We start from the raw sequence: 22256 nt of genomic DNA on the forward strand, positions 1-22256 counted from the left end.
GGCTGTGATCTGAGTTCTTGATACGTTACAGACACCTGTTACTTAACAGACACCTGTTACTTTCTCTCTCCTGGTTTTACGCTCCCTTGGATCTCAGTTATGCTTCTCTTGGGCATGAGGGCACTTTTAAATGTTCAGGAGGGCAGCTCTTGACCTTTGTGATTTCCCTGCCTGCTTTGGACTTTGAGGATCCTTGGTGTGGAGTGGTGTGCCGGCCTGTTCCACCATGGTGATGCCTCCTGCTTCTGGTGGCTGACCCGGGGTTGTCTTTTGTCTTGAACACCTTTCCTGCCTCGGGATGGGGCCTTCCTCACCTTGTCCTAGAGTAATGTGTGCGGGGTTTCCCAGACAGAGTGGTATTCCACAGTGGGTGGTGGGTCTCTAAGCCCCTTTTACTGCTCAGAGCTCCCTAACTCAATGCACCAGGTGCCTGGTGGCAGCAGGTGCTGTGCAGGCTGGGGGAGGGTCGGCCCTGGTTGGACGTCCTCTCCTCTTCCCTCCCATCACATGGGTAGGCCCCCCCACCCCACGCAGCTCCCTGCAGTGCCACCGTGGAGTCAGGGCCCCAGAGAGCCCGGTGAGGGGGCGCTGATGCGGAGGGCTTCTTGGCGAGATCTTTCTTAAGTCAGAGCCTGTGGCTGACGCTAGGTGGCCTGGGCTTCAGGTGGATGGCCCTGGTGGGGCCACCTCGCTGCTATGGGCACCTGGGCAAGCTGCCTCCCTGAGCCGGTTCCATCGGGATGAGCCATGTGCATTTAGCCGGCATTTATGGAGTGCCTGCTGTGTGCCTGGCACTTTCGTGGGCTTTGAGGTCTGGCGGTGGCCAAGACGCAGTCCTGGCTCCTGGGACGCTTTCATGCTGTGCAGCACAGGCAGCAGAGAGCCCTGAAAACACCAGGGGCGAGAAGGTTGTGACAGCAGTAAAACCAGGTGCCGTGACAGACGCCTGGGGCCACGTTCAGTACGGGGTCAGGAGACGTTCCTCGAAGAGGTGACTTTTCAGCTGTGACTGGGAAGCTGTGCGGAGCTGCTTGGGCAGGGGTCCCAGGGCAAGAAGTGTAGGCTGCAGAGCAGTAGGTACAAACGCGCCGGGGAGGGGGTGGCAGGTGCTTGGGTCAGCGCACAGGCCGGGGACCGGTGACCTGGGTGGAGCAGGGACAGGGCTGGCGAGACCTGGGTGGAGCGTTTGCGAGAACTGGGTTTTCTTCTGAATTCCATGGAAAGGTTCTAAGGGAGCGGGGGAGGGCAGGAAAAGGTCCTTAAATAAAGATCCCGGGGCTGTGGTGTGGAGGGTGGGCTGCGGGGTGGGAGTGGAAGGGCTGCTCAGGTGTCCCCACGAAGGGGCACTGGCTTGGGCCCGGGCTGGCAGTGCGGGTGGGGAGGACTTGGCGTGTGGCCCCCGCAGACTTGCTGACAGCCACCCGGCTACTGGGAGATCTGCTGGGGAGCGGTTGTGGAACCAGCCCAGGCCTGGCACCGGCCCCTCTCAGATCTTGTGTGGGTGTCACCCAGAGAGGGTGGGGGACCCTGGGAGGGTGGCCTGGGTCAGGGTCCTGGGCCTGGACATTTTCCTCAGGGACCCGGGTGGATGAACTGTGGGGAAATCCTTCTTAGCACCGTAAAGCAGGGAAATGGGACCTCGAGTGGCCCCTGCTGGGCGCGAAGGATAATAGAGAGCAGTCCGGTGCATATCTTGTGCCACGTCCAGAACTTCACTCCTGAACCCAGGCCCCTTGTTCCCAGGCCGGGAGGCCGTCTCGTCCACTGCACTCCAGGCCAGGGCAGCTGCTCACAGGCAGTTTGTGCTGAGCATCTGGCCCCTTCGTGTCGCCAGGTTGCCGAGCCTGAGTGCGGGGTCTGTCGGGTCTGAGGGCCTCAGCAGGCTCTAACACTGCGAACTTGAGCGCGTCCTTGAACCTCTTGGGGGTCGGTGTGCTCTGTGCAGGAGGCAGTGTGACAGGGCTCCGAGACAGCTGAAGGCAACAACCCGCATGGCACTCTTGCCCGGGCCGACAGGTGGCAGGCATGTCAACGCATCACCTCCGATGCTCTGCTCATCCTCATCCACGCTGACTGGGCGCCCAGCCAGCACTAGGTTACTAGGGGGTTGCTTCTGTTAGCACAACGAAAGGGATTGCTTGCGGGAGGCAGGGCCTGGCCCCCAGGACGGACACTGATAGCGAACCTCTGCGTCCCTGGGGCAGGTGGCAGGGTGGCCTCTGCTCATCGTAGCCAGAGTTGCTTCTGGGGAGCTTTCCAGGACTCACAGGGCGCCTTTGCTCACTTTGCGGGGGATCCGTCTGTAGCGTGGGCATCGTCTGTCACCCAATGATGTGAGATGACAGGCAGGGGCCTTGGTTCTGCCTGGGACCTGGGAGCCTCGGGCCGGATCAGAAGACCCCCCTCTGTCCTCCTCCCCCTGGGAGCCAAGCAGGGCAAGGGGGTGTGGTGGCCACAGGCCCGGCTGAGGGCAGGGCAGTTTGGTGGAGGTGTGGCTGAGATGAGCAAAGCCTGGGGTTCTCTGTGAGCGACAGTCTTCCAGAGCTGATGGCTGAGCCCCCAGGAGGCAAGTCGGGGGACCTGACGGTCCTGGTTGGGCCACTGACCTGCCCGTGACATGTGGCTGTCAGGTTCCCCGTCTCTAAGTGCGAGGATTAGGCCCTGGCACCCAAGTAGGAGGACCAGGTCACAGTGGTCAAGTATTTTCCGGAGAAGAGAGGGAGAAATCAGCAACAGTGTAACACTTAAAAAATAAATTAATTAATTTAAAACAAAAACAAAAACAAAACAGTGTAACATTTTGAGTTTATAAAGCCATAGCTCTGTCCCCAGTCTTGAAATTTCGTGGGCTCTGCCCAGAAAGGGAGGAAGCCCTTGTTTGTTGACCTGGAGAGCGGGGTGCAGGCTCTGCCCGCCAGTTCCCTGGGGGGCTGTGAGGAGCCTGGGGACCAGAGAGGCCACACTGCTTGCCTGCGGGCACCCAGCAAGGGGCGGGGCTGGAGCAGAAGCCAGGTCTTTGCCACCCAAGCCTGCGGGCTTTCCTTCCTCCTGTGGGGAGAGGTTAGGACAGAGATTTACTGATCCTGAAGACAGTGTTTGTACTAAGGAGGCCCCACGAAGATCGAAGATTGGGGAGAACAAATCTGGCTGATGAAAGGCAGGGGTGAGGGAGGGGGGGCGCCCTCCCCGCTTCCTGCAGTGGCAGCCGGGCTGCTTGGCACTGGCGCGGCTGTTCCTTTAAGTGGGGTTCTCCGTGGGAACTGCCGCAGCCGGGGGTGGGGGTGGGGGTGGGGGATGCTGGCCGAGGGTGGTGCCAGCCTCCAGCTCCCAGCCCAGACAGCGGTGACGCCGCCTCTCGCCCCGGCTCTCCTTCCCCAGAAGCTGCTGATTCATCCACGCCCGAGTCGCCGGGACTCTCGGCTCTGCTGGTGCAGGCGTTGGGCCTGCTGGGCTGTGTCCTTGAGCCCTGTCCCCTGGCTGGCCGTGGGGGCGGGGGGAGGATGGGGTGGGGGCTCTGAACATGCCAGAGCCCCAGCAGACCTCTAACCAGACCTGCGGGTGGGGGGTGGGGGAGGGGAGGGCCGAGCGTGGCCAAGGTCACAGGGGGGGGCGGGGAGCAGGTGACCCGTCCTCCTCTCTCACTTCTCTCTGGCCTCCCTCGGCAGGGTGCTTTAAGGATGACCGCATCGTCTTCTGGACTTGGATGTTCTCTACCTACTTCATGGAGAAATGGGCGCCGCGGCAGGATGACATGCTCTTCTACGTGCGCCGGAAGCTGGCCTACCCGGGCGGCGAGGGCAGCGTGGACGGGAGGAAGGTGAGCAGCCCCCTCCGGCCCCAGCCAGGCGGCCGTGCAGGGTCTGCCCCTAGCCGGCCAGGTGGCCACCCCGCAGTCCTCGTGCACGTCCCAAGGGGAGAATGATGTTCACTGCGCACCTACTGGGCACCAGGAGCCGTGTGGAGACGGTGGCACATGCCAGCCGGGGGTGGGGCATGTACGTTCCTCTTGATCCTCCCCAGGACCTTGAGAGGCTGCGACGACATCACTGTTGTCTCCTTGAGGAGACAGGGCCAGAGGGAGGTGCGTTGGCCAGCCCCCTCCTAATAGTATATTGACGGAGCCCAGAGTGCAGGGTCCTCCGGGCCACGGGCAGGACGCTCGGGGTCAGAGATGAGGAGGAGCCCGGCAGTTCCGAGCCCTTAACCGTGCAGCAGACGCAGTGCTGCAGCTCCACGGGGCAGGTGGGGAGGCCAGGCCCTCGGGGAGGAAGTGACTCACCTGAGCTGTTTTGACCAGTACGTTTCAGTGTGTGGAGGAGTTAATGAAACAACCTTCCCGAGTTTCCTTCTGTTTTTCAGAAAAGCTATTAGTTTGTAAAATGTTCAAGCAACTTGTATGCCAGACAGGGAAACGCGTTGTTTCCCTTTAATCACAGAAGTGGGAACGCTGTGCAGGCAGGTCTGGAGCTCGCAGCCACCTGAGGTCCAAGTCCAGTGCCCTCCGACCCCTGGGTCGCGGCTTGTGAGCTGTGGCCTGTGCCTCAAGTGCGTGGAGCCCTTGCCCTGCTGTATCGCTGTTCTCGGAGCTTGACACGGAGGGCCTAAGTGTTCTGCAAATGGACAGGCCTGGTGCCTGCTGCACAGGAGACACGCTGACTTGCATGCTGGCAGCCAGAGAGCTCCCTGGCTGGCCTGGAGGACACACGGAAGACCCAGGGTTGGCCTGGGTCCTTGGGCATTGAGCTGGTGCTGGGGGACTGTGTGTGGTCACTGGGACCCTAAAGTGCATCGCAGAGCCAGTACGGGAGGGTAGATCCAGCGACGGGAAGGGAGAGATGTGGTCACCAGAGGCCACTTGGGTGAGGTGAGTCTTTAAGGAAGAAAGGGCTTTCCTAGCCGAAGGGACCATGGCCCAGACTGTGGGCCTGAAGCCGTGTAAAAGCCCCATGCCCTGTGCATTCAGGTGGCTGGTGGTGGTACCGTGTGGCCCGGGTGTAGAAAAGAGGGGAGCGGAAACAAGGCAGGCATGGGCCACATCACGTGGATGCTGAAGGTCAGGCCTCGGAGTTTGGATTGATCCCTGAAGCTCTGATAACGTGAGGAAGGAAGGGGAGGTGGCCACCGTTCCATTTAGCAAGCCCTCGGGTGGTCGGTGGAGGAAGGACTGGAGGGGTTAGAGCAGAAGCGAGGCGGCGGGGTGTAGGGGAGTGGTCTGCGCGTGGCACGCAAGGCCGAGGAAGCAGGCTTGCAAGGCCGAGGAAGCAGGCTCGGGTGACTGAGTATGGGCCAGAGGGAAGGCCCGAGCTCGCAGCCGGGTCTCTGACGGGCTGTCACAGGGGGACAGAGTTCAGTGCTGGGCGGGCTGAGACCTAGGTGCCTGTGGGACGGCCAGACGGCGACGTCCTCCACAGTGGAGCTGCTGTCTGAAACTCCGCAGATGAGCCAGGGCCAGAGGCAGAGCTTCAGGACCCTTGTACCCAGGATGGTGCCTGGGGCTCCTGAGGAAGGAGACCAGAGTGTGACAGAGGTCTAGGACAGAACTCTGAGCTAGCCTCACCCTGGAGGGACCAGCAGGAGACACAGCAGCTGGCCCGTTGAGGGTGCCAGGAAGAGGGGGCAGGGCGGGGGTGCCAGGAGGAGGTCCCACGATGTGGGACCTGAGGAGCCAAGTCTGGCAGGATGAGAACGGGGACAGGCCATGGGACCTGTGACTAGAGACTGTGGAGGCTTGGGCGGAGCAGCCTCGGCAGTGGGAAGAGACCCAGGCTGCACTCAGTATAGGCAGGGGGTGCCCTCTGGGAGGGATGAAGACAAGGCCCCACTTGGTGGAATTGGCCAGGGGCAGGTATTGGTGGAGAGATCCCTGAGCTGAGCACCTGGGGAGGCCGGCCCGGAGCTCCTCAGTCCCTGGTCACCATGCCCGCCCTGTCTGGGGTGCAGCTGGGAGTGACCGTGCCCTCCCTGTCTGGGGGTGCAGCTGGGAGTGACCGTGCCCTCCCTGTCTGGGGGTGCAGCTGGGAGTGACCGTGCCCTCCCTGTCTGGGGGTGCAGCTGGGAGTGACCGTGCCCTCCCTGTCTGGGGGTGCAGCTGGGAGTGACCGTGCCCTCCCTGTCTGGGGGTGCAGCTGGGAGTGACCGTGCCCTCCCTGTCTGGGGGTGCAGCTGGGAGTGACCGTGCCCTCCCTGTCTGGGGGTGCAGCTGGGAGTGACCGTGCCCGCCCTGTCTGGGGGTGCAGCTGGGAGTGACCGTGCCCGCCCTGTCTGGGGGTGCAGCTGGGAGTGACCGTGCCCGCCCTGTCTGGGGGTGCAGCTGGGAGTGACCGTGCCCTCCCTGTCTGGGGGTGCAGCTGGGAGTGACCGTGCCCACCCTGTCTGGGGGTGCAGCTGGGAGTGACCGTGCCTTCCCTGTCTGGGGGTGCAGCTGGGAGTGACCGTGCCCACCCTGTCTGGGGATGCAGCTGGGAGTGACCGTGCCCTCCCTGTCTGGGGGTGCAGCTGGGAGACCAGCTTTTCCAACTTTCTCTCCCTCGACTTGCCAGGTGACTCCAGCCAATCAGCCCTTCTCTGGGGTTCAACCTGTCCTGGGAGGGGGCTGGGCAGGTGCTCAGTGAGGTTGAGGTCCTCCCATTGCACACACCCGGGAGACCAGATGTGTGGGATGGTGTGACCACAAGCATCTCCCCACAGAAGGTGGTGGGCACCTAGGGGGCCTCACCGCCAGTGACCCCCACTGTGGGCGCTCTCTCCTACCTCGGCACGGCCCCGGGGCACAGGCTCCTACTGCTACAGCTCGGCTGCCAGAAGACTGGAACTGGGAGCCCTTCTGCCCAGGGGCAGTCGGGGAGGGGGTGCAGGGCTGTGGCTTCTGTCCTGCAGCCTGTACCATGCTGACCTGTCCACATCTGCTGGAGATGACATTGCAGACATTGGGTTCTTTTTTTTGGTGGGGGGGGCAAATTTTTGATCTTTTCCCAAAGGCAGCCTGCTGAGACCAGGGGCTCTAATAAGGATCTGAGACTCAGCTGGACCTTGAGTTTTGGCGCCAGGAGAGCCGGACCCACCCCCGCCCCGGTTAGGGATGGTCTTAGCCCAGCCCAGCCTTACATTCTCTAGGAGGCAGGAGAAGGGAGAGGCCAGGTGAGCAGGTGGGAAGAGAGATTCCCTGGATCCAGAACTGAGCAATTTGGAGCAGGAGTCCTGGGACTGTGTACAGACTTCTGGAAGGTTCCAGGGTGTTGAGGCCAGTCAGGAGAGCCTGAGTCCACAGGAGCATGTGGCAGCCCAGCTATTCACACGCTAGAATGTTCCACTGAACACGGCAGTGAGCTCTGTGCAGACTCCCCTCCTGCAGGAGTGACTCGGGCAGGCCCTGTCCTTGGGGAGCCTGCCCTGTCCTCGGGGAGCCTGCCTTGTTCTGGGGAGCCTGTTGTCTGTGCGGACAGACAGACAGCATAGCCCGTGACACACAGGAGCTCAGTGATGGTCGTGGGGGAGACCCCACAGAGGAAGCTGGGACGCAGGCCTCATACCCTAGGACAGTGGGAGGGCCCCGGGGTGGCAGGACATCCCCGCTGGGGGCGGTGCAGGGCGCCCTGTGATGCGGCCCCTCTGGGAGGACTGTGGGGGTCTGTGTGTCCGGGGGCGGGGGCCGGGCAGCCATGTGGGGAGAGCCCACAGGCCTGATGGGTGCAGGGTACGCAGGCAGGGACACGTCGGGACTGAGGGGACAGCCTTCCGCAGCCTCTGTGCCCAGAGCAGGTGCGGGGGTGGGGGCTGTGGCGCCTGCGCACTGCGGGCTCTCTGCGGCAAGCCAGGGCCGCTTCCGCCCCCTCCCCTGCCCTCCCCTCCCCTGCCCTCCCCTCCCCTGCCTTCCCCTACCCAGCCTGCAGCGCTGGTACCGGTCACCATAGCAACCACGGGGCTTTCTGCGCTGGGCCCCACAGGTGGATGGGCCCCCTGCCTCTGCCTCTGGGTAGGCGGGGTGAAAGGAAGCGGGGTGGGGGGTGTGGGGTGTGGGGGGGTGGGACTGGGGCGGAGGCGGGATCCCCAGGGCCTGCTACAGCCGAGGGACCACCTTGGGGCGCAGCCAGGGATGGAGAGGTGAGGCTGGGGCATGTCTGTGAGCGCCTGCTCATCCTGGAGGAGTGGGGTGGGTCGGGTGCTGGGACTCACCTGTGCCCACGCTGGCCTCCCAGATGGCCGAGGCCGAACCCGAGGTGGAGGTGGAGGTGTACCGGCGGGACTCCAAGAAGCTGCCGGGCCTCGGTGACCCTGACATTGACTGGGAGGAGAGCGTCTGCCTGAATCTCATCCTGCAGAAGGTACAGGGGCGAGGGGGTGGGGGGCAGGGCTCCGGGAGGAGGGCTGTGGGGGGGTCGAGGGACAGCAGACCTCTCCATGCTCCCCCTCCTGTGTGCTCTCTTCCAGCTGGATTACATGGTGACATGTGCCGTGTGCACGCGCACTGATGGCGGGGACATCCACATCCATAAGAAGAAATCCCAGGTAAGCGTGGGTCCTCCTTCCCGCTAGCTCAGCCCAGAAATGCCACCTGTGTGGCTGCTCAGAGTTTTGGTGGGGGAGACAATTGCCCCCTCCCCTCCTGCTTCCTCCACTCCCTCCTCCTCCTCCTCCTCCCTCCCTCCTCCTCCCATCCCTTCCTGCCTCTTCCCCCCCTCCCCTTCCTGCCTCTTCCTCCTCCTCCTTCCCCCTCCTCCTCCCCACCCTCCTCCTCCTCACTTCCCTGCCTTGAGGTGCCAGTCTGAGCAGAAGCCCATCTTACTCGTGGGGTCCTGTGTCGCCTGCAAGGAGCACTGAACCAGGTCATCCCAAGCAGCTCCTTGCTGAGCGGTTCCCTGAGGCTCTGGCCTGGCTCTGAGCAGTGGGAGCACCGTGACCTGTCCCTAGAGTCGCTGTGGGCCTGGGTGCAGGGTAGGGCCTCATTCAGTCTTTCCAATCTATCTTCCTTTCAGCAAGTGTTTGCGTCCCCCAGTAAACACCCCATGGACAGCAAGGGGGAAGAGTCCAAGATCAGCTACCCTAACATCTTCTTCATGATCGACAGCTTTGAGGAGGTGAGCAGCTCGTGCCCAGCTGTGTGTTCCCGAGGCCCTTCCTCGGGGGTGCGAGAACCTGGCCCCCCTCTGGCCTCACACCCTTGCAGACTGGCGAGGGCTGGGGGGAATGGGGTGCTCCCAACTCCTACTCTCATGTCTCCCACTCTTCCTGGCGCTGGGCTGGGGCCAGTGGTGTTCCCTAGCTCTGAGCCTGTTTTCTCATCTGTAAAACGAGCGTCATGATCATGTGTCCTACTTACCCATCCGGGTCGAAGATCACATGAGCTCGTGAACAGGAGAGTGTGTCATAAATTCCTATAAAAAGTGCTGCCTGGGCAGGAGGAGTCATTAGTATGGCCATTAAACTCCAAACAAGTGCCTCCACGCCGTGGGATGCTGGGGTGTCGGGGGTGGGGCTGTGGAAGTTTCTTGGCCAAGCTTCTGTTTTCAGGCTGGGAAAACGGGACTCACGGCAGAAAGTGACTCACCCCAGCAACGTGGGGCACCCTCCCCCCACCCCCCTGCCAGCTCTTGCCCCCGCTGCTCTCTGAGATCCCCCTAGTGGTGCTTGTCCCCACCTAGAGGCTGTCACGACCCCAGGGAAGACTCACAAACAAGGGAGCCTGTGTTTCAGGGTCTCCTCTCGATTTGATGGTGCCTCGAAGCACGTTAGGCTCAGGGGACCGAGTGCCATCCCCAGGCTGGCACAGCCCGATCATGGCAGAGCCGAGATTTGAACCCAAATCTGCGGGACCTTGTGTTTGGGTCTGAACGCCAGGCTCTGGAGTGGTGACTCGGTGACCCTGGCAGGTGGCAGGACATGGAGCCTGGGAGCCCGGCTGCCATTTGGGTGCTGGGCTGCTGACACTTTCCCCGTGTCCCCCTTGTTCCCCTTCCCAGGTGTTCAGTGACATGACGGTGGGGGAAGGAGAGATGGTCTGTGTGGAGCTGGTGGCCAGTGACAAAACCAACATGTTCCAGGGGGTCATTTTTCAGGGCTCCATCCGCTACGAGGCACTGAAGAAGGTGTACGACAACCGAGTAAGCGCAAAGCTGGGCCCCCCACGGCCCCTCTGTCCTTGCCCAGCTCCGTGCTGCAACCGCCCGTCCCCAGATCACCTGCAGCCCCTGGGCCTGCCCTACATGTGATCTCACTCATCTGGGCACACCTGACCTGAGGGACAGGAGGCCCCAGCCCGAGCAAGCACCCCCGAAACTGACCCTGGCGGTGGGAAGGGGGAGGAACCGCTCTCCTGCACCCAGCACCCTCCTGACCCTGGCCCCTCCCAGGAGAGGACGGGTGGGGGTGGCCTTGGGCTCCTCGGGGCCAGGCTCTGTCCCCAGCCTGCTGCTGGGCCTGGAGGCAGGGATCATGGGGCAGTGGGAGGAGGGTCCTCCGGAGCCCTAGGCATCCCAGCACTACCCTGCCTCCTGGGGGTGCCCCTGCCCTGGTCAATGAGGTCCGCTCCCCCTGAGGGACGTGGGCAGCCCTAGCGACTCGTGTACCCAGGCAGAGGCCATCCCTACGTGTGCTGACCTGGGCCATGTGGCACCTGCCCGCAGGTGAGTGTGGCCGCCCGCATGGCACAGAAGATGTCGTTCGGCTTCTACAAGTACAACAACATGGAGTTTGTGCGCATGAAGGGGCCGCAGGGCAAGGGACACGCTGAGATGGCAGTCAGCCGTGTGTCTACTGGTGACACGTCCCCCTGCGGGACTGAAGAGGATTCCAGCCCGGCCTCACCCATGCATGAGCGGGTAAGGGCTGCGCAGCTCGGGGAGGGGCCTCTGTCCCTCGGATCCGCCTCCCACCGCCTCCCTGATCCTTACAGTCCCCCCCGTGAGGTAGGTGTTGTCATCCCCACCCTCTGGGGAGAGGCTAAGGTTCAGAGAGGGCAGTGACTTGCCCAAGGTCACACAGCAGGTCTGCGAGGGCCGGGGCTCTTTCTGCCTCCCAGAGCTGCCGCTGCAGCTGCACGGAGCCCAAGGGGAGCCCAGCTGCACGGAGCCCAAGGGGAGCCCGCGCTGGTCCTGGCACCTTCCTCGGGGGGCCTGCAGGCCGAGCACGGTGCGCACACGACCGGCCTTCCCTGGGCAGTGCCCCGGGGATGACGAGCTAGCCTCCCCTCCTGCCCTGTGAGGTCAGCGAGAGGACACGAGGTCCTTCCTGGCTCTTCCCTCTGCCCGGCCCACTGGTTTACAAGGTGTCCCCGCGGCAGCCCCGTGGGGAGACTAGGGCGTTCCTGTGTGCAGACCTGGAAACCCAGGCTGCCCGGGTTCAGTGGCGCTGCCCCAGGTCCCACGGCTGTCGTGTGACAGCCCCAAGCCTCTGAGCTCTGCTCTTTCTAGGCCACCATCCTTCCCCGGGGTGGGATGCTGAGGTCAGTGGCAGTTTTATTCCCAGGGGAAGAAGTGTCTAGCCCGCTGGCTGCTTTGCCCTGCTTGGCTCGGCCCAGGGGCTGCTCAGACCTGGGGGTCTCAGGAGGGGACAGGTGAGCGGGGACGCCGGGGGCAGGGAAGCAGCCTTGGCCAGGCCGTCCGTCCACAGGAAAGGGCCTGGGGGTGAGGCCGTGCGGGTGGGAGTCTGGGTGCTGCCGCTTGTGTGACCTGGGACAGGCGTCAGCCTGTGTTCTCCAGAGACGGGGAGCACCGTGTTGGGAGGCCCGGGGGGCTGCTAGCACCCAGCACCTGGCGTGGGTGTGCCCCTCAGGGTGCTTCCCTGGCCACTCGCCCCCCTGGGCTGTGATGGGCCGGGGAGAGGCTATGAACGATGTAGCGCGCACGCAGCAGTGCTGATGTGCCCCAGGCGAGGCAGCAGGTGTGTGTTAGACTCAGTTGTGTAAAACTGTGAGCCCCGCCTCCCCACAGGTCCTCCCATAGCACGCTCCTTCCTCTTCTTTATGTCCTTTGTGGTTTTGTTCCTTCTGCAACGAATGCGATTGAGTAAAAGCGATCAGTGCAACCTTTTTGCAGAGACGTGGGCGAGGGTTCCGAGCAGGGGCCTCTCTCTTCCAAGTCGTGTCTGCTTATAGATTTCCAAGGAGGGGAGTCTCCTTCTCCTCCCTGGCCTCAGTTGCTCACCGAGGCCCCGCAAAATGTGCATGTGGAAGTCCCGGTGAAGATGTGGCCTGGGCTCCAGGCTGGAGGGAACGATGTCTGCAGAACGATGGCAGACACATGAGCAGCCCTGCCTGGGCTGGCTCTTCCCATCTGCCCTGCGGGGGTGATCATCCCGCCCTCCCTGGGTGGAGTTGGGGGTGAAGGAGCCGGCGCCCTGCTCAGGGCACAGGGAGGCCCGGGGTCAGGGGAAGGGACCCGCTGGGGTCACGCAGCTGCCAGTGTCGGGGCCTGGCCTCCTGGGGGCTACTCGGGCCCTCGCCACCACCCCCCCTCCATGTTTACTGTCGCTTGTCCCCCCTTTTCCAGAGGGGTCACGTGTCACCAGCTCATGACAAATGCAGACTCTGTGTGTATTGTGGTTTCTGGTGTTTTGTTTTTTTTCTATCTTCTAAAAACCTTCCCTGGCTTGTGGGAGGACCGTCAGGAGCCCAGCGGCCGCCGGGACTCTGGTGGATGTCGGAAGCCGTGACGAGGAGGCTGACGGGGCTCGTGAAGTCCAGTCCCAGCTCGCCTTGTCCTCAGATTCTTGTTTGCATGGGGAGGAGGGAGGAGAGGGGCCAAGTTCCCTCCGCCTGGAACGCCCTTCCCCCCCTTCTTCACCTGGCGAACTCCTACTCGTCCTTCAAGACCCAGCTCAAGCGGCATCTCCTCCAGGAAGCCTTCCCTGATTTCCCAGGCTGTGGACCCCTTTGGCTCTGTGCTCCCCTGTACCCCGTGCTTCCCTTTCTCTGTTTTGGCCACCGGCCTTCAGTCTGTGCTTGTCACTCTGCGCGTCTGTCGCCCCACAGCAGACTGTGAGCTCCTTGAGGGCAGGGTGCGGTGTCGTGTGCCTGTCTGTCCCTCGTGCTGCTCCTGCCTGACCCTGCGTGGCTGTGCAGAACCTTTGGTGAACAGTGTGGTTACGAGAGAGGAGGGGCCGCTTCGCCATTGCACTTCCCTGAGAGGGTGCTGGGTGGGCAGGGGCATCTCAGCCACGGGGGGAGCCTGGGTGAGGAGCATGGCGGGGGAGGCAGAGGACCTGGGCCGAATCCTGGTTTTGCCCCCTCCTGTGGGTGACGACCTTGGGCAGGTCAAGTTTGCGGTCCCAGCTGTGGTTCCTTCCCTGTCGGTCAGATGGGCTTCCCACCAGTTCCCATCTGGTGTGGTGGTTGGGAGGCTTCCGTGGACGCGGGGGCCATGGTGGGGCTGCAGCTGGGGCCCCCGGAGGGCACCTGCTGGCGAGCCCATCACCCCTGCCCCAGGCTGGCACCGGCCCCTGCTGGCCCCCAGCCCCAGGGAGGCTGCCCCCAGTGGGTGGCATCGGGGTCCCGGCGTAGGCGGGCTGTGCTGGTGACTATGGCTACTTGTCCACAGGTGACCTCCTTCAGCACACCGCCCACCCCGGAGCGCAACAACCGGCCCGCCTTCTTCTCCCCTTCCCTCAAGAGGAAGGTGCCCCGCAACCGGATCGCCGAGATGAAGAAGTCTCACTCGGCCAACGACAGCGAGGAGTTCTTCCGCGAGGACAACGGTGGGGGTGAGCCACCGGGTGCCTGGTGCCTGCAGGGCCTGAGGGTGGAGCCGTGGTCGGGCAGACAGACATCCTGGCCTCGAGGGGCTCCGATCTGTAACCTCGGCTATCAGCATAGGAGGCTTGCATATGTCTCCCGGCCTTGACGGTCCGACCGCTCCACACAGAGGGTTCCAGAAATCCTCGCCTGGTGGGAGATGAGCTCTCTGGTTCATTGCTGCCTTTCAGGACATGAGGCTGCTGCTTGGGCTCCTGCTGGGTGCCCTCCGGCTGGCGGTCCCTGGGGCCTCTCGGCCTGGAGCCGGGGTTGGGGGTCCCAAGCTAGCCCACACCTGCCCTGCAGGCCCTCCCAGCAAACCCGCCGCTCCTCCCTGCATGGTGCCCGCCCTGCAGCTGGTGAGGTGGTGAGGGTGGGAGGCACCTGCATCTGAGCGGCAGGAAGCCGTGGGGGAGGGAGGCATCTAAGCAAGGGAGTGACAAAATCAGATCCGGGCATGTAAATACCACTCAGCTGTCCCTGTGGAGAAGGGACTGTAGGAGGGGGGCTGCCGGCAGAGACAAGGTGTGGGCACTGGGCTCTGGGTGCCACGTGTGTGTGCCACGGGGCTGAGGGGACGGCGACAACACGGACAGGCCCTGGCCGGAGCTGGGACTGTGGCCTGGAACGGAGGACACACCTGTCCTTCATCTGAGCACCGGGGCCCAGAGACAGACGGCCCTGGCCCTGACTTGCTCTTCTGTGTGCTTGGGCGAGTGCCTTCCCCACCGGGGCTCCATTCCAGACCAGTAGGAAGGGGCTGAGAACCCCCAGCCTGCCTCCCTGGCCGACCCGTAAGAGGGGGTCATGGTGACAGGTCCTCCCTGCCTTGCCCCGGGCCCTGCTCACTGTGGTGCCCAATGAGAGACGGGGTCACAGGGAGCAGAGAAGTAACTGTGGCAACAACCAGGCCCCACGGAAGAGACCCTCCAGGGCAAGGAAGAGGGGGCAGGGACAGCTGGAGGGGCAGGGCCGGATAGGCAGGAGGGAGGGGGGGTCACAGGCCGGCGACGGGGCAGGGGTGTGGAGGGGCTGCCAGCAGAGGGCCCATGGGGGGTCTGGGGTGGGAGGTGTTCTCGGTCCTCCCAGGAGAGCACCCTGACCCGGCCCCCTCCCCTGCAGCGGATCTGCACAACGCCACCAACCTGCGCTCTCGGTCCCTGTCTGGCACGGGGCGGTCACTCGTCGGGTCCTGGCTGAAGCTGAACAGAGCAGATGGAAATTTCCTTCTTTATGCACACTTGACCTACGTCACTTTGCCGCTGCATCGGATTTTAACAGGTAATGTGGGTGAGGGAGACGAGCCCCTTTCGCCCGGCTGGAGCCTGGCAGACACCCGCGGAGGGCTCTTGGTCCCCACGTTCAGGACCAAGGATGAGGCTCTGGGGAACCAGGGCCCCATCTCGCAGCTCGAGGGGCCCACCTGTCCACGTGAGGGGCTGCAGACCCCTGGCTCGGGCTGGGGGCGTGGAGGCGAAGCTCTCGGGGTTCTCACTGACCCGGGTGTGCACGCAGTGCCAGGCAGCGGCTCCGGAGTCAGGCCAGCCCGCCCTGGAGCCCCACTTCCCCTGGCTTTGGCTGGGCTCTGCAGTGGCCCCGGGGCCACCCCCCGTCTGCAGGTGGGGGTGACAGCAGCGGCAGGGCCTCCCCGTCCGCAGGTGGGGGGACAGCAGCGGAAGGGGTGCCCCGTCCGCAGGTGGGGGTGACAGCAGTGGCAGGGCCGCCCCGTCCACAGGTGGGGGTGACAACGGCGTCAGGGCTTGGTAGAGACACGGGCAGTACTAGGCCCCGTGGGAGCCAGGCCCTCACCTCCACTGCCCTCCCGCCGCCCTAGACATCCTGGAAGTGCGGCAGAAGCCCATCCTGATGACCTAGCCGTGTGCAGAGCCTGCGCAGAGCCCCAGCCCTGCCCGGCCCTGGCGTGCTGCCAAGTGCCTACCCGTCCACCGCTACCGGCGTCTTCTGTGACAGCCCCGCGCCGGAGCCGGAGCCGGAGCCAGGCGGGGCTGCTCCCCTCCCGGGCCAGGGCCGACCCCAGGAACACCAGCCCAAACTGAAGTGCCTCTCTGTCCTCCCCCGCCGGCTCCGCTCCTGCCCACCGCCCGCACCACCCCCCCCGGGCTCCTGTCCCGAGAGCCCCCCGCACCCAGAGGGGCCCCGAGACGCCCAGAGGCTGGAATATGGAGGAGCAGCGGGCGTCCGGGCTGGGCCCAGGCCCACCCGCCTTGCAGACCCGCATGGCTGCGACGCCCCGTGTCCGATTGTCAACCCTTCCCCGAGGCAAGCTGGCTGGAGACTTGGCGACGCTGAACCGAGACCTTCAGCGCCCGCGTCGGTCCCATGAGTCCGCCCTCCCTTGTTTACCACTTGGTTACAAACGGGGCGCCGCGGGGAGACGGAGGGTTGGCCCTGGGCTGGGAATACCTCACCCCCGCCCGGTTCCAGAAGGGCCTCGAGCTGGGCAGACCGGCCCCGATCCCGCCAGAATGGCCTTTGCTTCCAGCCAAAGAGCACCACCGACACACAGCAACCCAGAGACAGCCCGCTCTGCGCCCCGGCGGCCTGAGCCCGGAACTCGGACCCTGCGGCGGGTGGGACGGCTTGGCGGCCACCTGGGACAGGTGGCAGGCGGGGGGGGGGACCCGGCCTCCGCGGGGGAAGATTCGAGGTAGAACTGCCGTCCTCGGCGCGGGGGCTCTGGGGAGGGGACAGGGGTTCCCAGGAGCTGGCTTCCTTTGACTCGGGGGCGCTGGTCCCATTTCTCAGACCAGCTCGCTGAGGCAGAGGCGCTGACCTCCAGGGGCTTCGTTTCAGCCGCAGGGTCCCGCCTGTGACAGAGGACACGTCGTGCTCAGAACCACGAGCCTTCCCGAGAGTGAGAGTGGAGCAGCCCCCCTGCCCCCTGGGAATAAACTGTCAGCTGGGCCTCTGTTGCTACGTTGTTTTGTCGGAAGTCCCACGACTGTCTGAGGGTCTTGTGGTGCACGGAGGTCCTCTCCGCAGGGGACAGGGATTGGAGGGGCTCGCTCTCCCTTCTGTTTTATCCTGCGCGCTCCGAGGGTTTGCGCCAGGCTCTGGGGTCGGGGGCTACTTTGGGGCTTTCTCTAGATTTTGTACGCTGTTATTAAAGCAAGCTATTGCATTTCATTCTGCCTCAGTTGGCCCACCTGTAAAATGGGGCTGATACCACCTACCTCACGACGTTTCCAGGGCTCCAGTGCATGACTGGGTCAGGCAGCCGTTGAGCATAGCTCAGGCCGGGGACGGCCTCTGTGGCTGCATCCCCGGCCCCATCACCCATGTGGCGGGGCTGGGCTGGAGCGTTCTCACGTCCTCTGGCAGCCCCAGCTCGTGCTCGGCTGTACCCCAGCTGTCTGCACAAGGTCATCTTCCAGAGCAGTGTTTTAGGACCGCGCCGAGTCCGACCTCCCTGCAAAGCGCTGGAGCAGAGCCTCAGGTCCCTGAGCATGGCCCCGTGTCCAAGGGTGTCCTCCAGGGCAGCCCAGGGCTGGCGCCCGGCCTGCGTCCAGGGTGGCTAAAATACAGCTGCTGCTTCAGGCATTCTTTCTCTCTGGTCATCTGGGGTCTGAAGACTCTGGAACTCAGGTCTTGGGAGAAATACGGTCCCGGTGTATCTTCCACGGAAGGATGAGGCAGTTGAAACACAGAAGGATGGCGGCCCTCCCTCTGTTCCCAGAGGCTGAGGAGCATGAGAGGGTCCCCCTCGCGCCCCGGGCACGTCACACCCCTCCTCTGTCAAATGACAAGTCACAGGGTAACAGGGCCGGTTGCAGTCTCGTGCGCATGTGCTTTGCAGGTCTTAGAAACGTGTGCAACGGTGGTATTTGAGGGATGAGCCCCGGTTGTAACAGGTGCACACGATGGCGCGGCTGCGGGGCACGCACAGGCAGCAGTGGCGCGCCGGCTCTGCGCTCCCCACGGATGCTGTCCTCCTCCCCGAGCGACCGACGGCAGGAATCCTGCCTGGGGGGCCACGACCCTGCTGCCCTGCGGTGGAGTCCACCCTTCTCGGTCTTTCTCTCCCGGAGGGCACTCCTGAGACTGAATAGCAAACGTGCTTTTCTGAGAGGTACCTGGTCACTAGGCGGTGAGCTGTCCCCTCCCCCTCCCAGGTTTATTGTTCTAGAGTGACTAGAGTGACAAAGGACGTCAGTAACTAAGAGAAAAACAGCGCCCCGGGCTCCTGGTGGGTCCTGCCTTTGCTACACCATTCTCTTCTCATCGGGCCATCTTCAGTTTTTCTGGAAACGTGCCTGTCTCTCGTGTAATGCAGGGATGGCCAAAGCACGCGCACATTTCTTCAGTGGGAACTGGAATCCAAGTACAATTTTTCTGTCAAGAAACTGCGGTGTCACTTTTTAGGACACAAATAAGAAAGCAAGCTCCCTTTTTACGAAAAACATCACGGTCCCAGCGTCTGATGGGTGGTGTGTGGCCTCTCGTCCACCTCCCAGCGCCTGCAGGCTGATGGGGCATCTGGTCTCATGCACCAATGTCTTGCGGGGACTTCCAGTTGCCTATAGAGACATTGGAGGCCCAGTAGCTCAGAAGAATGGCATCTATGTATCAGTGACAGGGAAGGAGTCAACAGGGAACGAAATACCCCGCCACCCAGTCGACCTGGAGATGGCCGGGCTTTCTTTTTTTTTTTTTTTTAAAGATTTTATTTATTTATTCATAAGAGACACAGAGAAAGAGGCAGACACGGGCAGAGGGAGAAGCAGGCTCCATGCAGGAGTCCGATGTGGGACTCGATCCCAGGACCCACCCCAGGACCATGACCTGAGCCAAAGGAGCCACCTGGGCGGCCCATGGCTGGGCTTTCCAGAGAGTCCCACTCTGCAAGGACTGTGAACAGATCATCAGATCAGGCGTCCATTCTCCACGGAGACGCGGTCAGCGACGCGAAGGCCTGTGCCTGGTGGGAGGGCTTTTTTAAAGAATTGAGCTAGAAGCAAACTGGAAGTTGCTGTTTGAATCACACAGTGTCAGTCAGTAGACTTGAAAAGTCCAGTAAGAACCTTCCTTCCCACTAAGACATCTCAGGAGGCAGGCCGCGTGCGGTTGGTAAGTTCGAACGACTGCCTTGGAGGAATGCATCTGACCCCGTCACCTCGTGGAGGCATGAAGTCGTCAGCCAAGATCCCATAGAGATGTCACATGTGCAAGAGGCCAGGGTTTCCAGGAGCCCGGGTGGGTCTCGCTCTGGCACGCACGCTGGTCGGTTTTGAGATTGAGCTACAGTGTAGTTTCATATCCAGTCTCTAAAGCCAAGTATCGGTTGACATGACACGGATTTCTTCTGTTCGGGCTGCTTCTCACTTTGTAACCAGAAAGCAGGATTGTCTAAAGACACCTCACCACCCCGACAGGACGCAGGCTCCCGGAGGGCAGCGAGCCCGTGCGGCCTTTAGAGGTGGTGGCAGCAGCTCCTGCGGGAGGGGAGGCACGGGCTTCTAGGTCCCAGGACCAGGGGGTGCACCCACGGCCCTTTCCCTAAGCCTCTGCCTCGAAGGGCCTGGAGAACCCCTTGGATGCCCACCCACAGGAGCCAAGTCACCGGACACCGAGTGGGCCCGGTGTTGGATTTGGGGCTCCATCGCCGGTAACCCCCCCCCACCCCCACCCCGCAGCAGAGGAAGCCGCAGATGTGCAGAGAGAGTTTGTGTTTACAGTTTTCTACCGTCCCCAACGCAAGCAGGCACCTTGATTTTTGCGGCCCCAGGCCTTGAGCTCAGGAGAGGAGAGGTCACGGTGGCACTCCAACCCCGCCGAGCAGCTGGAAGCATCCGGTCAGAAGGCCGGGCGGGTGAGGTGTACATAGCGCTCGCTCACGGGTTCCAAGTGGACTCTCCGTGGGAGAACAATCAAACCTGCAAAGAAAGCCTGTTGAGATTTTTCACGACTTTGAGGCTTAACTAAAGTGATTTCTACAAAATATATTTTAGCAGAAACACCACGATGGCATAACTGAACACGTCATGATCTAATTGTCGGTGGTATTTGCATAAACACAAGCAGCTTCTGGGTTCACCGTCTTCCACGTACAGAAACCATTTCTGAGCAGCGTTCGGTTGGCTGTGAGCTGTGCTTTATGGTTTTGCATTTCTGTTGAAAGTTGATTTGCATGTTGGATATTAAATTTATTTTTCCTCCGTGTTTTCCTCTAATGAATCTGTACTTTGTTTTTTCTTTACTGGGTATTTCAGAGCAAATACAGATGTTACAGCAATGCATAAATGTGGTGATTGAACCTTAATTTGCCCCCAAAGATTTCTTCTTCGACTGTTTTTAGAGCTTTTCACACGAGTTCCTTTCTAGAAATGCTGGAGATGGACAGAAACCGCCCCAGGCCCTGGCTCCAGCCACACTAGGAGTCAGGCACGGGGTCGGGGGCCCAAGGCCCAGGGTTTGGTCTGAGGCAGTATTTGCAAAATCCGATCAATATGGACGCATTTCAGGGTTAGCTCCCAGTCCTTGTAAAGCAGTACATGCCTCCTGGTCACACTGTCAGATTTCCCAAGCTTTTTTTGGAAAACCTCTAAAAAGGCCTCATGGCAATGGGAAAATGCCTAGGATCAGAGTCAGGAGTCCTGAGATCAAGTGTAGACAGATGGTTTTGAGACTAGCTAATCCAGCTGATGCGGCTTGCACACATGCACGTTCTTCTAGCTGACTCCACTTTCCCGAGGCAGATGCAGGCCCGTCGCAGCCTCCAGGGCTCGGCAGTGGGCTCGCCCTTCCCACAAGCAAACCAACTCTTAAAAGTTGCGTCTCAGGTGAGGAGCCCGTGTCCGGCCTCTGCTGTGTGGCAGGAAGTGCCAGGAAGTGAAAGCACAGAAGGGGGGGTCTGAGAGGAACATTTATGCAAATTGAGAAATATGGTGAGAATCATCCCATTGATGACACCTCTTCCATTAGAGGTCATTGCATTAGAAGCATCCGAACCAGAAGTTTCTGAAGCGGCATCACCAGGGGCAGACCGCATGAGGGCGTGGTTAGCGAGTGGGCAATCTGGTAGGTTAAAAAAAAGACATCCTTGTTGCCTATCCAGGTCAGACCCCCTTCTCATTAAAGAGGTAGGAGGAGGCCCCTTTAAAACAGTTGCCTGAAAAGTTTTTAATAAAGCTATTTGTTATGAAAGCTGTCCTGGAAGCTGCTGCAAGAACCTCATCCTGTGAGCGGCCTTCTGAAGGCTAACGTTGCTCTTTCGGTCCTTCTTTTCCATCCCAGATGAACTTTTAGGAACTACCGTCACGCCCCAGCTTTAGAAAAACATGTTGACTGGAAGAGAAAACCTTTGGGAATTTTATATTGGGAGGAGGGGAAGATGTGAAATAAACTAATCCGTACACTATCCTCGTTCATTGTATATATACACGCTGAATGGACAAACATGCTCTACTTTGTGCTTGACTGTTAAGATGACAGGAGGACAGCTGGGAAATTCATACGAGAAGGGAAGATGTTTGTTTTGGGGGATGATTCAACAAAAGACGTCCTTTCTTTTGCTCACAGCTTCCCTGAGCCCCTCCTGACTTGGCCTCCACATAAGTCAACAAGTTTAACAAGATATTTCTTTTCCTATGTGTGGATTAAGGGTCTTTCATCTTGGAATCTGACTTTAATAAAACAATTAGATTATGCTGCATTTGAAAGAACCATGGTTTTTTAGTGAACTTCAATGATTCTATTTTGAATAAACCATTTTGCTCGGAAGATTTTTAGACCATTCCAGAAGTCAGTCAAGTTTAGTCCTTTCAGGGGCACACACATCTTCTGGATGGCGCGCTGGGGATAGCCTGGAAGGGTCCACACCTCCCTGGGCACACGGGACCTGGGCTGGGTTTTTACAGCCATAAAGTCAAATCACCACCTTCCCTCCTGGGTGCAGAGTTTGAGGGGAGACACGCGTATACAAAGGCTGGCACAGTGGTTGGCAACACTGAGAGTCACGGCTGTTCCCCTCCTGGAAATGTGCCAGGGGGCATCACCACGGAGCATGGACATGGCCCAGGGAAGGGGGGAGGTTCCTCAGACTCGAGCATTTATCAGAACCCCCAGTTGAAACCTAGACAGCCAGGGATGAAAATATTCTGGAATTAGTGGTGGCTGCACAAGTCTGTGACTATAATAAACAATGAAATTTTCGATCAAAATCAAACCACACCAGGCCCCCACCCTCAGATTACATTTCTAGCAAGTTCTGCACTTGGAGAAGCCTGTTCTCACTGGACCACCCTGCTGAGTACCTACCATAGGGCAGGTGTGTTTTCAGGACGAGCACCCTCTTGTGTCACTTAGATACTTCCGTCAGCTTGGGAACACCACTTCAATGAGTACATTCATGTTCACGGTATCTTGCCAGGAGACACCTGATGCAGCCAGGTGCTGAGTAACTCAGCACTCAACTCCAAAGGAGCATCATAATTATATTAAATATATTGTTTAATCTCTTAATGCCTTACTAGTGATTTTCTGAATCACTGACAATGTAAAGTTCTATAATAAC

The 22256-nt window shown here is 61.0% G+C and overlaps 1 protein-coding gene, 1 long non-coding RNA gene and 1 other non-coding gene across 9 annotated transcripts in view; 2 read left to right on the top strand and 1 right to left on the bottom strand.

The window, feature by feature from the left end:
* KIAA0930 (uncharacterized protein KIAA0930 homolog) overlaps positions 1-21395 on the top strand; it is a 41269-nt gene extending 19874 nt beyond the window's left edge. For 2 of the 7 annotated variants that reach the window (XM_038550245.1, XM_038550244.1), the window contains 9 exons: positions 3666-3817; positions 8196-8321; positions 8428-8505; positions 8973-9074; positions 9957-10097; positions 10620-10814; positions 13530-13692; positions 14846-15004; positions 15558-21395. In XM_038550245.1, the coding sequence (XP_038406173.1) occupies positions 3666-3817; positions 8196-8321; positions 8428-8505; positions 8973-9074; positions 9957-10097; positions 10620-10814; positions 13530-13692; positions 14846-15004; positions 15558-15598 (1157 nt within the window). In that variant the 3' untranslated portion in view covers positions 15599-21395. Of the gene's footprint in view, positions 1-3135; positions 3164-3259; positions 3506-3665; positions 3818-7582; positions 7973-8195; positions 8322-8427; positions 8506-8972; positions 9075-9956; positions 10098-10619; positions 10815-13529; positions 13693-14845; positions 15005-15557 lie in introns of those variants that run through there. The other 5 variants (XM_038550246.1, XM_038550243.1, XM_038550247.1 and 2 more) reach the window with 5 other exon arrangements.
* LOC111097624 lies at positions 3558-7777 on the bottom strand. The gene is made up of 3 exons (XR_005365486.1): positions 7105-7777; positions 6751-6902; positions 3558-5498 (listed from the first exon to the last, which is right to left on the bottom strand). It is a non-coding gene; the product is annotated as an uncharacterized LOC111097624 (long non-coding RNA).
* MIR1249 (microRNA mir-1249) lies at positions 12677-12815 on the top strand. The gene has a single exon (NR_128772.1). It is a non-coding gene; the product is annotated as a microRNA mir-1249 (primary transcript).
* Positions 21396-22256: the final 861 nt, after the last annotated feature.

The sequence above is a fragment of the Canis lupus genome, chromosome 10, assembly GCF_011100685.1.
Source record: "Canis lupus familiaris isolate Mischka breed German Shepherd chromosome 10, alternate assembly UU_Cfam_GSD_1.0, whole genome shotgun sequence".
Lineage (NCBI taxonomy): Eukaryota > Metazoa > Chordata > Mammalia > Carnivora > Canidae > Canis > Canis lupus.